Source organism: Polyergus mexicanus, unplaced genomic scaffold (genome assembly GCF_030449975.1).
Source record: "Polyergus mexicanus isolate NDT 795.1 unplaced genomic scaffold, iyPolMexi1.0 SCAF_3, whole genome shotgun sequence".
NCBI lineage: Eukaryota > Metazoa > Arthropoda > Insecta > Hymenoptera > Formicidae > Polyergus > Polyergus mexicanus.
Window position 1 is genome coordinate 7897007 of NW_027223323.1, and position 16389 is coordinate 7913395.

Consider the following 16389-nt stretch of genomic DNA (forward strand, 5'->3'; position numbering starts at 1 on the left):
TTGATTTGTAAAAAAAAAATGCGAAAAACAATATTTTTGTAAATGTCAGTTACAAAACTTTTTAATATTCCAAAACATCATAAAAGGAATTCTCTAAGTTATCAAACAATGAGAAATTATTACATAAACTTTGTCGGCACTGTATGTCATTAAACTAAATTAGTTTTTAACATATCTCATAACATGGTCTCGTCCTGTTTAAATACCGGATTATCATATTGAAATTGATTAGAATTCGATTGTCTTGTTTGCAGTTTAAAAATCTGATTATTTGAAGGCCTCCTTAAATTATTAGCATCATCGTAAATATCATATGGTTTCTGAGTCTGTGTCCTTCTCCTTTCTGCTAGAATAGTTGATCGTCTCCGCTCAAAGGCGTTAAATGTATCTTTTGACATTCGTGTGGACATGTGTCGCGACAAACCTGCGAAATAAATAAGATTCTCAACAAAAATAACTTATACAAGTAATTAATGTGACAAAAATGCCATTGCATTAACATAGGAATGTATATGTGTGTATACACTGTGTATATGTGAGATAAATAGTATTAAATTTTTCGATCTTTATTTTATTTTTCGAAATATGGTTATTTTTTGTTTGTACCTTCTCAACTTTGATAACTTCATATTTGTCTTTGGTAATTAAGTGCTTATGAAAACGCTTACGTTCTTTAATTTAAAAATTAAGTATAAAGAAACAAGAATCTTAAAAAGAACTATACCTGATGCATTTGGATCACGAAGCTTTCGTCGAAAGAGCCTTTCGAAATTTCCCAACATCCTTGACGGCCCTTGCAACGTCTCTTTTTTCGTTAACTCGTGTATTGTTCTTCGTCTGCTAGGAGCCGTCATGGTACTTCGCCTGAGTTCAAAAATCAAATCGTCCTCTGCCATGCGTTGAAGTTGTTGTGCTATTTTATCAGCATCTTTCTCAAATATGCTATCTTCTGAAGAAGTCATCTAAGAAGATAAAGCAAAGAGAAATTATATAATAGAGAAAAAGAGAATTATATATTTTTGTAGAAAAAAGAAATTTTCTATTTAAATTAAATTCTGATAAAAATTCCGTATCCTTCATCTCTCTCTCAAAATTTTATTTTATTTTATATTTCTAAAATTTTTTTTAATAGATATTTAAAAAAACGTCACAAAAATTCTCAATTTTTTTCAAAATATTTGAAAAGAAAATAATAGTATTTTACAAATAAGATATTCTTAAAAATTATATTACCTTAGTGCAGAAAGAAAGCCTCGCATTAGCGAGCACATGGGAAAATGTGCCGAATCGGTGAAATAGCATTGCAAAAAACTGAATGCTCAATATGCTGATGAATGCAACAATAAATAGACATCCAATCGGCTCTAGTTTTAAATATTCTTTTGCTAAATGCACCTGTAAAAGATTGAAATGCATGATGAAATGCATGATAAAATGCATAGTAATCAAGAATTATTTAATTTAACTTCTGTAATTAAAGAGCTTGGGACAAGAAAGGAAAAAGTACATAATTCATAAGTTTCTCTTTAGAGCAGATCTTACAAATTATGTACTTTTAACTATATCCTTTTGCGCTGAGCTTTACAAATTTATGTATTGTATAATATTCTATATAACATATGTTAAATTAGGATTTGTATAATATCATCAGATATAAGAAATATGTGACATTATTGTTAATGAACTGATAATAATATGTTGTACATTATAAAAATATTTACCTCATCTCTCTTCACAATATATGTAATATTATATTTCGATCCCAGTGGCCATTGCAAATGCAATATATTTTTATTCAACTGCATAAGAAACACGATCAGCACAAACAGAGCATTTATCATAAAGAATTTTAATAGATATGCATCACGACAGTTGATTAGTTCCTGAGTTATTTTATTCTAAAAAAATTTAGTTAAAAAATAAAACAATAAGAAACATATAAATCGCTTAGTAGCGGTTCAGTGTCATTTTATACTGAAAAGAATAGAACTATTCTTTGATAATATTGTGAAAGAAAATTTTGCATATCTACTTTTCTGTTTCGTATTCTATTTCTACTATTATTTCATTTAAGCATACAAACAGCATTAAAACACAAGAATAGATAGATATCCTTTTTGCACATCTTGGACATAATCTTCAGATTGAAGTTACGCTCCTTATAATACATATATTCTGTCGGATATCATAGAACGAATTCCCATTAATTGTTTTCTTGATTTAATTTTTTTCTTTTTTTCATAGATAAAAATAGATCGAGTTTATACCTGACTTTCTTCGTCGCTTTCAATGGGTCGCAAATATCTACCAATCAAATCTTTCCAGAATTCTTCCTCAAAATTCGATAGAAAATCCACCTCGCCCTTTCGCATTCTTTCGTCCTGGAGCCAGTAAGGACTAATAAGGAAATTAGAAGAACGATCATGGCTAGAGACTTCCGACACCTGCGTCAGAACGTCGCTTTCATCTTCATCAGCGTCCTTATAAATCTCGTTTTCATGATCGCTTTTATCGGTCATATGTTCTAGCTCGATTTCCTCGTGTACTTCTTCTACTATCTCTTCCATTGGAAAATATGATGTTGTGTACATATCAGTGTTGGAAGATGACTGAGCAACATTATTTGCCTCTACGTTTGTTGCATGTAGTTGTCTGTAATTTATCAATAATTAAGTCTATACTATATACAAGTCCTATAAGATCAGTAAATCAACTATCTAGACAATTCAATTTTTTAGCGATCAATAAAATTTTAATATATATTAAAAATACAAAAGGAATCTTAATAACATTCCGTTTACATCTTATAATATAAAAATAACTTTAAATGATTGAATTTCATTGTAAATAAAATGACTGATTGTAAATAAAACGATTCCTTCAAACCTGTCTAATAGGCTCAGATGTTTGTTTATTTGTTGTAAGGATTCGTTGATCTCATTCAATCGCTTCTCTTCATAACTGATTCCCGAATGAATACAGCAGATGCATTTAAAAAGATCCCCCAAAGAAAACTCGAATGAACCTTTTTGATTCCTATCTTGTCTGTTCCCTATTCTCGTCATAAACTCGGACAGATTGCCAATTGCCATAGATTTCCGCTCCTCTTGAGGCTTCTTCATTTTTTCATTATGATTGTAACACAATTATTTTTCACAACATTCTATCAAAAAATTCTATAAAGAGAGTACTCTTTATATAATATAGAAAAAGAATTCATAAACTCAGATTAAATTCTCTAAGAGAAATTTACAAAATATACATGATTTAGACGAAGAAAGAAAATGATATTTCTTGAAGAAATAGTATTCTAACTGTTTTTTGTGATATATTTACAGTTTACATCTCTGAATAACTCGAAGTTAGCAAACAGCAGATACTTACGGTATTCGCCTTCTTCGAATCTCGCGTACCCCATGTAACGTTATGCACGTTGAAGACGGAGAAAATGATCAGCAGCATGTACATAGACGGCACCGTGATGTAATAGATAAGACCGCATAGTAGACATGTCATTTCCTGGGGATGTAACAAGCCAGCCACTATCATTTGGCACGCTACAATACAGAATAGAAGGCTACTGGGTGCTAGCCATCCGTCCTCGGCGATTTGTAGCATAATTCCCACCGGGACGATCACCATCACCAGTCCGTACATGGCACTGATGATCTCAGCTAATATTAACTATGTCAAATTGTTTTATTAGCAGGCATAATTGTACAATATATTTGTCCATCCAATGAAATCATCAGTTAGTCTAATAAAGTCATGAAAAAATATATTCTTCCATTCTTTTCAAATATCTTTGAAATTTCTACTACTTGCTCAAAGATAAAATACCCAAATCGTATACCTGTACGCGTTCTTTGCAAGTGAAGCAAACTCCAATGAACACGCCGACTGGAATCAAATTGTACCAGAAACTGCTCCAGTTATCAATATGAAATGCGGCAACAAATGCACCGACCAACATCAGAAATATCGTACCCGGTCCTAAGATTGTACTCCCTTTAAAAAACGATCGATTTAATATATAATTTATATAATAGAGAATTATAATTAATGTTACGCTGATATACAAGACATATTGAAGATGCACCTATCAGGATCCATTGATAAGCGATGTACATCCACGAGATATCGTCATTCACCCTTCTCGTTTCTTTAGCGGTCATCAATAAATCAAATATATTCGCGACGGTGGAGGGAATCCACCTACGACGTTGTATGAACAAGTCTTTTAAGCGTTCTGGTGCGTGAGTATACGCGTCACTTGCCGCCGAATATTCAACCTAACAGAAGAGAAGTAGATTAATTCTTTAAATAGTATCATATTGTTTAGCATTGATAGCTTTCTCAGTTTATTTAATACATCTTACAACTTACTTTAGAACCTACTTGGAGAAGCAATGTACAGAGCCATCGGTCCTCGCCTTGATCGTACTGAATGTAATGTCTGGCTTCGGTCGACTTGGTTGCATATTTTGCCATTACGTTATTCTGCATCAATGCCTTCGCTCGAAAGAGCGAGAAACAGCCAGGGCTGCACAAAACGCAACCGATCGTATGCTCTGTAGATTTCTGCAGCCAGTGGCCAATAGCGTATTCGAACTTTTGGAGCCAGACTATTGGACCTACTCAGAATGATAAAACATTTGAGTCTAAAACAATCTTTTTACTACGTAGAAAGAGAGAGAGAGAGAGAATTTAATATGAAAAATCGTTTATTATTTACGTAATAAACAATGAAACTTTTCTCCATCTATCGATTTTCACAAAGAACCACGTTCTTTGTCCGCGTTCTAATCACAATAAGAGTTCATTCTATCATCCTAGATTTTAAATATTTAATTTGTCTCATCCACCCCTACATTTTTGTCTCGTTCTAGATTAGATATTAATTGGAGTTCCACACCCTCTATACATGCCTGATCCGACCGGATGTATTCGACCGCATGCGGCACCAAGATCCCTATCCTTTTTCATTAGATCCACCAGAATCTTGACAGCGGCAGGACGGAAGTCGATATCTCCATCCAGTGTAAGAATATATGTATTCTCAGCGACGATCTCTTTCCGATCCACATCGATTGATAAACCCATCAGGCGATAGCCCAGAAGATAATACATGTACATCACCTCGAAAAATTATACAAAATATCTTTTAAATCACAGTTAAATTTTTTTGAAACATCTTGAATTTTTTCTTTAAGACAAGAACTATATAGAAACACAGTATCTCTATTTGCTTCTTCTGATGCACTTTATATATCGATATATTTATTTCTACGTTCAATTACCTGGCTCCATCGTTTCCTATGTCTGATTTTATTTTTATCCTTCAAATGAACTACCAGTTGAGTTTTTGCAGGTAGCGTCCATACAAGACGACCTCCGTAAGGCGTCGGATATTTAATCGGCGGTGTATAATGCATCCTCAAATTCTCCACATTTCTTTGAATCGTTTCTACCAGCGTTATCACATATTGATTGACTTGTGTCTCATTCTCATCGTGGTTGCACAGATCAATACAACCATGCATGCAACAAAAGGCATCGTCGAAGAAAATATGTGCTGTAGTATCAAAAAGATACTACATAAGTATTAGTAAAAAAGAACACGGTATTTACAAAATAAGAGAAGATTAAATTGTATGTCATGGATAGTTCAGTTTTAGTCTTTTTTATTTAAAAAGTACCAAATCAAAATTGACTCAAATATATAGATTCGATCATTCACTTAGTGCCTATTGCCCAAATAAAATTTGTGATTTGTAATATTTATTATTGTACATATCTATTTTAATTGCAATTTCCTATGAATACGACTTACTTTCCAATTCATAATAGTCCTCGATATAAACCTTGTAATATTTTTGCGTGACGCGCATTGCACACTGATCCTTGTCTAATCGCAGGATACTGCTCACCAAATGATTCATTTCGTTTTTTTCTTCATGCCACATAGTAGCGCACGCGTAAATTTTCGTGACACGATCTTTGCGTTTGTTGATCGTCGTGTTCAGATCTTCCCTGTCAAAATCTTGCTCGATCCTACCAATGTCTAAACTGATATCGATAGCTTCTATTTTAAAATCATCGTCATTCTGAAAAACTCTAAGATTGATTATCATAATAAATGTAATTGCGATAATAGATGGATAAATCATTTAATTCCTTACCAAAATTTCGGCATTTTTGTTTTTCTCCTCATCGTTCTTATCATCATTCTCATTCTGTGTTTTTCTGTTCAAGGCTAAACATTGATCAATCATAAGCGAGTCGTAAATGATGGTGGAAAAGATTCTTTCTACTAATGCCAATCTTTCGTTCTCAGTGGTCCACAAATGCCTCGTGATCCATATTTGCGACATCAACCATGTCAACCAACACCAAACATACCAAGTGGAGATAAATTCGCTCCAATTTCCGAACAAGGATTCTCTGAGGAAGAAAACTACAGAGTAGTCTCTAAATGGAACATTGTGAAAGGCGCAAAGGTCTTTGTTCCTGATATCGCAAAAAGCCATGATCAAGCATACTGTTCCTAGACCAGCCAGACTTGTTGGAAACGCGAAGCCAAACTGATACATATGGGTCCTATAGGCGAATTTGCCTGAAATCATTTCTTTTCTAAAAATTCAAAGATCTCAGAAGAGTCGTCCAATTGTGGGGAAATATACAAAAATTGGAAACATATAATAAATCAAAGTAAAAGAAGATGTCAATTTCCTATTTTAAAGTAAATCTTTTACTGTTCGGATTTTTTATGTTGTATGGATTTATATGATTTTTTTTTTTCATGTATCCAAATTCATCTATCTGTAAACTTACAAGCTTGGTACATTATCATGGCGCAGATGGCTTGTATCGCAAAGATATAAAAGGGCATAAAGCCATCTGCAATCAAAAAATTTTTCTTCTGCAATGAGTTCGCAGAATCAATTAGATTAATGTTGTATGTTTGTTCAATGAATCTAGGCGAGAAGAAGCTTTTGGCGTCCAATCCTTCGCATATATTAACGACGAGAGCACCATTGATAAAAACAAACATCCTCCAAAGAGATACATATCCTTGTACGATATGCTGACCTGGCTGGAGATCCTTCTTCACAGAGGATAAGAAACGTACCAGACCTATAAAAAAATATATAAAAAGTTGCTAAGAAATTACATATCCAACCAGTTCTAAATATGCTGTATCAATTTGATCTCAACTTTTTTTATACAAATCATATATTATCTTGCTGAAATAACACAATTTTTCTCTGCTGTTCCAAAGTTTCACCTCTAAAGAAATTATGTATCATCTATATACAATTCATACATACCAATATTGTTATGAAAGGATACAAAGTTGCTCCACCAACGAATCGAGCACAATATGAGAGCAACGGGAAAGATCCACGTCGACGTTTTGTTAACATCATGTCGTTTAATCGGCCACAAAAACATTCCGCTAATTTGTGCGACTAACGCCAGTGCATCAAAAATTTTGAATAATCTTGATTTGCTTGACGATAAATTTTGATTTTCATTTCGCGAAAGTAAATCTGTAGAATATTATTAATACTATAAATTCAATTAGCAGAAATAGAGATATGAATTTATTTCTGATCATAAACTTACTTAACAATCCCGGTACGAAACATAGACAACAGAAAATAGCGGCGCCTTGCACTGCCTCAATTTCAGGTAGAATGATAAAAGTTAACAACAGCAAACCGATAGTATGGAGAGTATCTATCAAGATCATTAACATGATATTTCGTATTTTCGGCATCCTCGGTTTCCTTTTGAATAAGTGATGCCATAATGTATTTAATACACCGATGCATTCCGGCACGAGGAATATAAAAATCAAACACCAAGTCCATTTTAAGCGACCGTTTTCTGTATGTTCAATCAAAACTTCATGTCGCTCCATCCCTAGAAAACTCAGAATTTTTACGTAAAAAGATATATTGTGTGCACGTAAATACGATAAAAATTAATTTGCTTCAAAATTGTTAATAGCAAAATATGATAGAGTTGATAGCAATATATATTGTATAGCAAAATATATTGCAATATATCATATATATATTGCTATACATATATTGTATGGTAATATCATAAATTAACGATAAGAGAGATAATTCCCGATAGTATTATCTTTTTCAATATTACAATAAAATTATGAACTTTTTTCCAAAGTTTATGTAAATATTATTTAATTTAAATTCTTTTTATTTAATTATATTTTTCAATAAAATATTATCTTAAATCTTAAAATATTTTTTTTATTTATATAATCTTAATTTAACTTTCTTTTTATTCAATTTTTTTTGTAGCAGTCTTTTAAATATCTGATTTTTAAATTTTATACAAAATTTTAACTGCAAAAATTAATCAATTTCAAAATTTATATTTTATAACTGTAATACAAAATTTAAATTGTGTTTAAAATCTTGAAAATTTCTTAAAAAAATTGCCAAATATATATTTTAAAAATTCTAAACTTTGAAAACTCGAAATTTTCTTTGGTCAATTGTTTATAAAATCTTTTAATTACATATCTACCTGAAACGTTGCAATAGCGCAACGATTGATTCTTCTGCAACTGCGAGGTTGCAAATAAGACACCCGTCTTAGCTGCGATACTGCTACATAAAACCACGATAAATAACAACCCGTAAATTAACACTTTTAAAATCCAAATGATAATCTCAAAACACTGATTATTCTGCAAAGATCCATTTTCTATTTGAGAGGGAAAGCTTTTGAACATGTCCCAGTGTGGAACATCTTTCTGCGAACTGGAAAACGTATGATCTAAAACCTGTGTGTTTCTCTCAACATTTTACTTACTATTATCTATTCATTATTATTTTTAATTTAAAATTTATTCAGTATTTACTCAGTATTCTTAAATAATTCTGTATATAAATAAATTTCTCGAGCTGTTTCATTCATGGATACTTTTCGACTAATTCGTAGATTATTATAAGAGCTATGTGTATTAGTTATAGTCTAAATAAAAAATAGATTGATTTAAATACGTACCCCTCTTCCTCAGTTTCATTTGAACTGCTGTCGTCGTAGTCATTATCGAAGATACTGATTCTCGGTTCGTTTTCTCGATTTATCGACGACATATTTATGAATCTCGCGACTTACGATCGTGAAGACTGCTGGAATTAATATGTATTCGCGATACGGTTTTCGGATGTGTCATCGATCGATAAACTATTATCATAGATGTTACGATAAAGTCAGATAAGATTCGAAATTAGGGTCAATTCGGAAAGAATCGAAATATTTCCGACTCTTCATTTAAGATAACATATTTTGGTGAACATGTGAATGATGAGTAACCGATATCGATAAACACACTAGGCGCATCTAAACAACATATGATTTTTGAAAGTAATAAAAAAAAGATACATATTTATAAATATTAATGTATTATAAAAGAATATTTTACAATTGTATTTATGTATATATTCTTATTTAATATACAACAAATAACATATATGAGATGAAGCTCTGGCGCTTTATTTTCGTACTGAGGAAGAACTGATAACTTCTATTGTGCTTAATATATAGCAAAAAAACCAAAAGTAACCTGTTTGCATAATACGGCTAATACATCAAAGCCGAACAATAAAAAAATAGTATGTCTCTAGTAGAGTCTGATCTCTAGCCATCAATTTTTTCGCATAAATCATGTAGACGCATTTACTTCGAGATGCCGATGACGCCGCAAGCGAGACGAGCACCAGCATTGCCGGTTGTTTTCGAGAGCTCATGGCCGCCCACTCCCAAATCATCAGGATCAGCGTGAACCTGAAAATTGAAGAGAATGAAAAAAAATATAGCCAAGAAACGAATATAATGATTATCTTATCTATATAAAATATTGCACAATTTTTCTTTAATAATACTATCGAAATATAAATATGCAAATATCTCTGATGAAATCATCAAAACACTTACTTTGTAATGACTCTACATTTCTTAGATATGTTGAATACAAATAATCTATTAAGTATTATGTGTAGTATTAAAGGATAAAGCGCATAGTTGGAATGGTTCTTGCATTACAATTGGATAAAGAACGAATCCATACTGTGGATTATGAAAATGAGAATAGTATAAATACGAAGATGATATGTAGGATGACGCGAACGAGGACGAGAAAACAAGATTTAAAATTAATACATACCACAACAGTTCGTCCAATGACACTATGCGGACCACTAAGCTGAATCTGGGAATCGGTGATGTTAATCTTTGCGACACCGTCAGCACCAGCTTCCACGTTTCCTAAATCTCCAACGTGGCGCACAGCGTAGTCCGGACCGCCATGCTCTTTTCCCAAAGGATTAAAGTGAGCGCCTGCACTTGTACAACCTGCACAAAAACATGATATACATCTTATGTATTGTAACTTAGGTTTAAAAGTTCATTTTAATATTTTAATGTATTTGCATGCTACAAATTTTACATCAAAGGAATACTAGAATTATACAAGAATTCTTAAACAAACACTTAAAAATTTTTTAGGTAGACAATAGAAATAAATATAATAATAATTATGATTTAAATAAATCATTAAAAAAACATATTACTAAATTAAGCTTCAAAACTATGATAATTACATTCTGCATTCAGCATGAAGTACAATCTATAACAAAATATTAATTTATCGACTCAACAATATATCTCATATTAAAAATTAATGTTGTGTAACCAATGGGATAGAAAAAAATTAATTTGAATTCATGAACAATTCATGGAACAATTATAAATAAGTTACAGTAATGTTGTATATTAGATATCGTATATATAGTCTCTTCATCTTCTGTCTCTATCAATAAGTAAACAGAGATATTGATATCACATAATTTTTTTTTAATTAATTTGTTATTAACTTCACAAAAGATAAAAATAACTAGATTAAAATGATAAATTCCACAATTCTGAAATAAACTTTTATAAGAAATTATATAAATTCGAATACAAGATAATCCCTGGCACTTCAATTTTTTTACATAACATTACATAACAGTTTATTTTACTAATGCATACCATTGCACATATTTATTATATTTGATATATGTATATACGTGTGTACACACACATACACACGCATTCTATATTTATACTTTTATTAAAAACGAAATATATATAATTTATTGAGAATAAAGATAAAAATAAGAGTCAATATTTTCATTATCCTCAATTATTTTTCTCTTAACTTGTGTTTAACATATTCTTGTACATTTAAAAAGCAGAAACTATAACATTAAATTATATAAAATTGCATATTTTGCAAAATATCACAATACAAAAACTAAAGAAATATCAATTTTTATAAAAAGAAAAAGAAAACTCTTATGTAAAAAGTAATATTTGGAATAAAATGCCAAAATTTTAAAACTAACAAGATTGGAATTTGGAATCGAAAAAGTTAAAAATGTTACAATAAATTAAAATTATAAATCAATAATTTTTTTCTAGGAATTACAAATTTAAAAACATGCATTCTTTAATGCTGCAAGACAGTTATTTAAATAATATATTTAAATATTTTTGTATTTCAATCTTTACCATTAGTGTTATCGCCAAATTCATGAATATGAAAACCATGTAAACCTTTTTTTAATCCATTAATAAAACCAGTCACCTTTACTTTACTTGAACCATCCTGCAATACAAACCAAGTTTATTATACATTAAAAAAGAAAAAAAAGAAAAGATTATTTTTTAATATATTTAAAAATTAAAGATTATAACAATTAAACATTATATGGAATCAAGCTTTTATAGAGATCAATCATACGTTTTCAAAGATCACAAATCAGAGAATATATAAACTATTTGATATAATTCAGATGCAATTTATATATAAAAAAATTTATAGAATCTATTAAATACAAAGTACTATTATATCAAACACAAAAATCTTTCAAATTCGCGACGTAATAAATGCGAATAAACAATTTATCGGAAAAACGTAACGAGATTGATTCGAAAATTTAAGCTCGCTTATTGATAATATTTACCGCTTGTTCGAACTGAATGATTCCTTTAACAGGTTCGTCGTAATATTGAAGGACACAGACCGCCTTAGTCGTCATTTTGCGAATATTCTTGATTCTTCAAAATCACTTGACGGATGGATGGTTCGCGATAGACTGCGCGACAGCTCGGATTATGCAAGAAATAAAAAATTGAATTGCTGAATCACGACTGATCAAAACCGCAGAAAAATCGCTGACGTGCCATATGTGCGATGGCTGATACATATTTATGTCCGGCGAAATTTCAAACGATAAGATAGTCAATAACGAATTGATAGCGGAATGACTATAAATATAGTAATAAACAGAGCGAGGCTGTCATAATATTTTGCTGGTGAAGTTCAAGGGAAGAGAAAAAGGAGAGAAAACAGATTTTTATTCGCGAGATGTTTTTTAGATTTTTTTGTATCTAGTTTAGTAGTCTCTCTTACTTAGTCTATGGATAGAACCATACCTACAGACTCCTACCACAGTGCTCCTACATATTACTAGACTGATAGTTCCCGGCTTTCGGCCGAAAAGTGAGACAAAATGGAGGGGATATGGCGGCCATTTCTTGTCAGAGTCAAATTATAAATGAATAAACGATATCAATAAACACACACTAAACGCAAAGATATGATTTTCTAAAATAATAAAAAGATATATATTTATAAATATTAATGTATTATGAAGGAATGTTCTACAATTGTATTTATGTATATATATATATATATATATATATATATATATATATATATATATATTCTTATTTAATATACAACAAAAGACATATATAAGTTGAAGCTTTGGCGCTTTATTTTCGTATTAAGGAAGAACTGATAGCTTCTATCGTGCTTAATATATATAACGAAAAAAACTAAAAGTAATATGTTTGCATAATATGAATACATCAAAGCTGAACAATAAGAAAATAGTATGTCTCTAGTAGAGTCTGACCTCTATCCATCAACTTTTCGCATAATCATATAGACGAATTTTTATTTCGTGATGCCAATAACGCCGCAAGCGAGACGAGCGCCAGCATTGCCGGTTGTTTTTGAAAGCTCATGGCCGCCCACTCCCAAATCATCAGGATCAGCGTGAACCTGAAAATTGAACAGAATGAAAAAAAATAGCCAAGAAAAGAATATAATGATTACCTTATCTATATAAAATATTGCACAATTTTCCTTAATAGTACTATTGAAACATAAATATGCAAATATCTCTGATGAAATCATCAAAACGCTTACTTTGTAATGACTCTACATTTCTTAGATATGTTAAATACAAATAATCTATTAAGTACTATGTGTAGTAATAAAAGGCTAAAGAATACAGCACATACAATTGGAATAATTTTTGCATTACAATTGGGTAAAGCACGAATCCACATTGTGGATTATGAAAATGATGAATACTGTAAATACGAAGATGATATGTAGAATGACGCGAACGAGGACGAGAAAACGAGATTTAAAGTTAATACATACCACAACAGTTCGTCCAATGACACTATGCGGACCACTAAGCTGAATCTGGGAATCGGTGATGTTAACCTTTGCGACACCATCAGCACCAGCTTCTACGTTTCCTAAATCTCCAACATGGCGCATAGCATAGTCCGGACCGCCATGCTCTTTTCCCAAAGGATTAAAGTGAGCGCCTGCACTTGTACAACCTGCACAAAAACATGATATATATTTTATGTATTGTAATTTGGTTTAAAAGTGCATTTTAATATTTTAATGTATTTGCATGCTACAAATCTTACATCAAAGGAATACTAAAATTATACAAGAATTCTTACAATTGTTAAAAACTTTAAAAATTTTTAGGTAAACAATAGAAATAAACAAATTATAATTTAAATAAATCATTGAAAAAACATGTTACTAAATTAAGTTTCAAGACTATGATAATTACATTCTACATTCAGCATGAAACCCATTCTAACAAAATGTTAATTTAATATTAACTAAACAACTTCATATATTAAAAATTAATGTTGCGACCAATGGGATAAAAGAAAGTTAATTTGAATTCATAAACAATTCATCGAACAATTATAAATAAGTTACAGTATGTTGTATATTAGATATCGTATATATAGTCTCTCTATCTTCTGTCTCTATCAGTAAGTAAACAGAGATATCATATAATTTTTTAAAAATTGATTTATTATTAACTTTACAAAAGATAAAAATAACTAGATTAAAATGATAAGTTCCACAATACAAAAATAAACTAAGAAATTATATAAATTCAAAAACAAGATAATCCCTTGCACTTCAATTTTTTTACATAACATTACATAACAGTTTATTTTACTAATGCATACCATTGCACATATTTATTATATTTGATATATGTATATGTATATATATATATATATAATTTATTGAGAATAAAGATAAGAATCAAAGTCAATACTTTTATCATCTTCAATTATTTTTCTCTAATTTTGTATTTCACATGTTCTTGTAAATTTATAAAGCAGAAAATATACATTAAATTATATAAAATTGTATATTTCGCAAAATATTACACAATACAAAAACTAAAGAAATATCAATTTTTGTAAAATAAAAAAGAAAATTCTTATGTAAAAAGTGATATTTACATTTGGAGTAAAATACCAAAGTTTTAGAACTAACAAGATTGGAATTTAGATTTGAAAGAGTTAAAAATGTTACAATAAATTTAAATTATAAATTAATCATTTTTTCGAAGAATTATAAGTTTAAAAATTTTTAAACTCTTTAATTATGCAAGACAGTTATTTAAATAATATATTTAAATATTCTTGTGTTTCAATCTTTACCATTAGTGTTATCGCCAAATTCATGAACATGAAAGCCGTGTAAGCCTTTCTCTAATCCAGTAATATCTCCAGTCACTTTCACTGAACTTGAACCATCCTGCAATGCAAATCAAGTTTACTATACATTAGAAAAGAAAAGAAAAGAAAAAAAAATCAAGAAAAGATTTCTTTTTAATTATATATAAAAATTGAAGATTATAATAATTAAACATTATATGAAATCAAGCTTTCATAGAGATCAATCATACCTTTTCAAAGATCACAAATCAGAGAATATATAAACTGTTTGATATAATTCAGACTCAATTTATATAAAAAAAAATTTAAGATATATTAAGTACAAAATACTGTTGTATATTGCGTCTCAAAGACAAAAATCTTAAATTCGCGACGCAATAAATGCGAATAAATAAATTTATCGGAAAAACGTAGCGAGATCGATTCGAAAATTTAAGCTCGCTTATAGATAAAGATTTACCAGTTGTTCGAAGTGAACGGTTCCCTTAATAAGCTTGCCGTTATGACTCCCCTCAAGGACACAGACCGCCTTGACCGTCATTTTGCGAATATTCTTGATCGTTCAAGACTACTTGATGGATGGATGGTTCGAGATAGACTGCGTGATACTCGGATTATGCAAGAAATAAAAAATTGAACTGCTGAATCACGCCTGATCAAAATTGCAGAAAAATCGCTGACATGCTATGTACAATGGCTAATATATATTTATGTCCGGCGAAATTTCAAGCGATAAGATAGCCAATAAGCCAATAACGAACTGATAGCGGAGCGGTCATAAATATAGTAATAAAATATAGTAATAAAGAACGCTATAATATTGCTATAATATTTTACTGGTGAAATTCAAGGGAAGAGAAACAGATACGAGACGCTTTCTAGATTTTTGTTTTGTATCAAGTTTAGTAGTCTTCTCTTTTACTTAGTCTATGGATAGAACTATGTCTAGTAACTATTATATATATTGTCACTAGTGAGCGCATCGTGTAACGTGTAACCAATCAGGGTTCAGACGATACCTTGTGTCAACAACATGGCGTATCCATATCGTATCATATCCATTTTTTTTTTAATTTTATATAAATTGAATGAGTCTCTTATATCTCGAAGCTGAACTGGGTGATCCTTGTTCCATCTGACAATTACTTATTTAGGGATTATGTATTTCTCGTTTATATATATCTTGTCTCTATTGCACTTTTATTTCATGTAAAATACATAAAAAAGAATGAACGATTGAAAAATGAATTATATATATATATATATATATATATTTCTGCTTTCGCGAGAGCATACAAATAAAACAGAGACAAATGCATTTTACTATTGCATTCGTTTATTTTTCTTATGTTCTACTGTAATACTGTAATAACATACAAGAAATGCACTTTAATGAAACCTACAGAAGAGAATCTGAATATAGAGCCTGATACTCTCTTAACATCGCTTCGCGCTATTCTTTGCCTTTGCATCCGTAAATACACAATGTAACAAATG

At 30.4% G+C, this 16389-nt stretch overlaps 3 protein-coding genes across 3 annotated transcripts; all 3 read right to left on the reverse strand.

Moving 5' to 3' along the window:
• Positions 1-75: 75 nt before the first annotated feature.
• On the reverse strand, positions 76-7883 carry LOC138931672 (chitin synthase chs-2). The gene is made up of 17 exons (XM_070292674.1): positions 7630-7883; positions 7332-7553; positions 6835-7137; positions 6183-6616; positions 5834-6107; positions 5301-5575; positions 4929-5139; positions 4387-4634; positions 4100-4292; positions 3854-4008; positions 3385-3684; positions 2887-3113; positions 2268-2652; positions 1722-1898; positions 1234-1395; positions 725-962; positions 76-424 (listed from the first exon to the last, which is right to left on the reverse strand). The coding sequence occupies exons 1-17, from the start codon at positions 7781-7783 to the stop codon at positions 177-179; spliced, it is 4206 nt and encodes a 1401-aa protein (XP_070148775.1). The 5' UTR covers positions 7784-7883; the 3' UTR covers positions 76-176.
• A 1546-nt stretch (positions 7884-9429) lies between these two features.
• LOC138931671 (superoxide dismutase [Cu-Zn]-like) lies at positions 9430-12324 on the reverse strand. The gene is made up of 4 exons (XM_070292673.1): positions 12051-12324; positions 11596-11692; positions 10208-10395; positions 9430-9828 (listed from the first exon to the last, which is right to left on the reverse strand). The coding sequence occupies exons 1-4, from the start codon at positions 12123-12125 to the stop codon at positions 9721-9723; spliced, it is 468 nt and encodes a 155-aa protein (XP_070148774.1). The 5' UTR covers positions 12126-12324; the 3' UTR covers positions 9430-9720.
• A 520-nt stretch (positions 12325-12844) lies between these two features.
• Positions 12845-15649, reverse strand: LOC138931670 (superoxide dismutase [Cu-Zn]-like). The gene is made up of 4 exons (XM_070292672.1): positions 15353-15649; positions 14875-14971; positions 13544-13731; positions 12845-13156 (listed from the first exon to the last, which is right to left on the reverse strand). The coding sequence occupies exons 1-4, from the start codon at positions 15431-15433 to the stop codon at positions 13049-13051; spliced, it is 474 nt and encodes a 157-aa protein (XP_070148773.1). The 5' UTR covers positions 15434-15649; the 3' UTR covers positions 12845-13048.
• Between the last annotated feature and the right edge of the window lie 740 nt (positions 15650-16389).

What these genes read in the sequence shown, in the direction of transcription:
- LOC138931671 (XM_070292673.1), bottom strand. Translation starts at nt 12,125, where the DNA reads ATGACGACTAAGGCGGTCTGTGTCCTTCAATATTACGACGAACCTGTT. An exon ending in ATTTGGCGATAACACTAATG is followed by an intron (nt 10,396 to 11,595) that starts GTAAAGATTGAA and finishes GTTTTTGTGCAG; the next exon opens with GTTGTACAAGTGCAGGCGCT. An exon ending in TCATTGGACGAACTGTTGTG is followed by an intron (nt 9,829 to 10,207) that starts GTATGTATTAAT and finishes TTCAATTTTCAG; the next exon opens with GTTCACGCTGATCCTGATGA.
- LOC138931670 (XM_070292672.1), bottom strand. Translation starts at nt 15,433, where the DNA reads ATGACGGTCAAGGCGGTCTGTGTCCTTGAGGGGAGTCATAACGGCAAG. An exon ending in CCGTTCACTTCGAACAACTG is followed by an intron (nt 14,972 to 15,352) that starts GTAAATCTTTAT and finishes TTTGCATTGCAG; the next exon opens with GATGGTTCAAGTTCAGTGAA. An exon ending in TCATTGGACGAACTGTTGTG is followed by an intron (nt 13,157 to 13,543) that starts GTATGTATTAAC and finishes TTCAATTTTCAG; the next exon opens with GTTCACGCTGATCCTGATGA.
- LOC138931672 (XM_070292674.1), bottom strand. Translation starts at nt 7,783, where the DNA reads ATGCCGAAAATACGAAATATCATGTTAATGATCTTGATAGATACTCTC. An exon ending in ACAAAAATGCCGAAATTTTG is followed by an intron (nt 6,108 to 6,182) that starts GTAAGGAATTAA and finishes AGAGTTTTTCAG; the next exon opens with AATGACGATGATTTTAAAAT. An exon ending in CATCTGAGCCTATTAGACAG is followed by an intron (nt 2,653 to 2,886) that starts GTTTGAAGGAAT and finishes GATAAATTACAG; the next exon opens with ACAACTACATGCAACAAACG.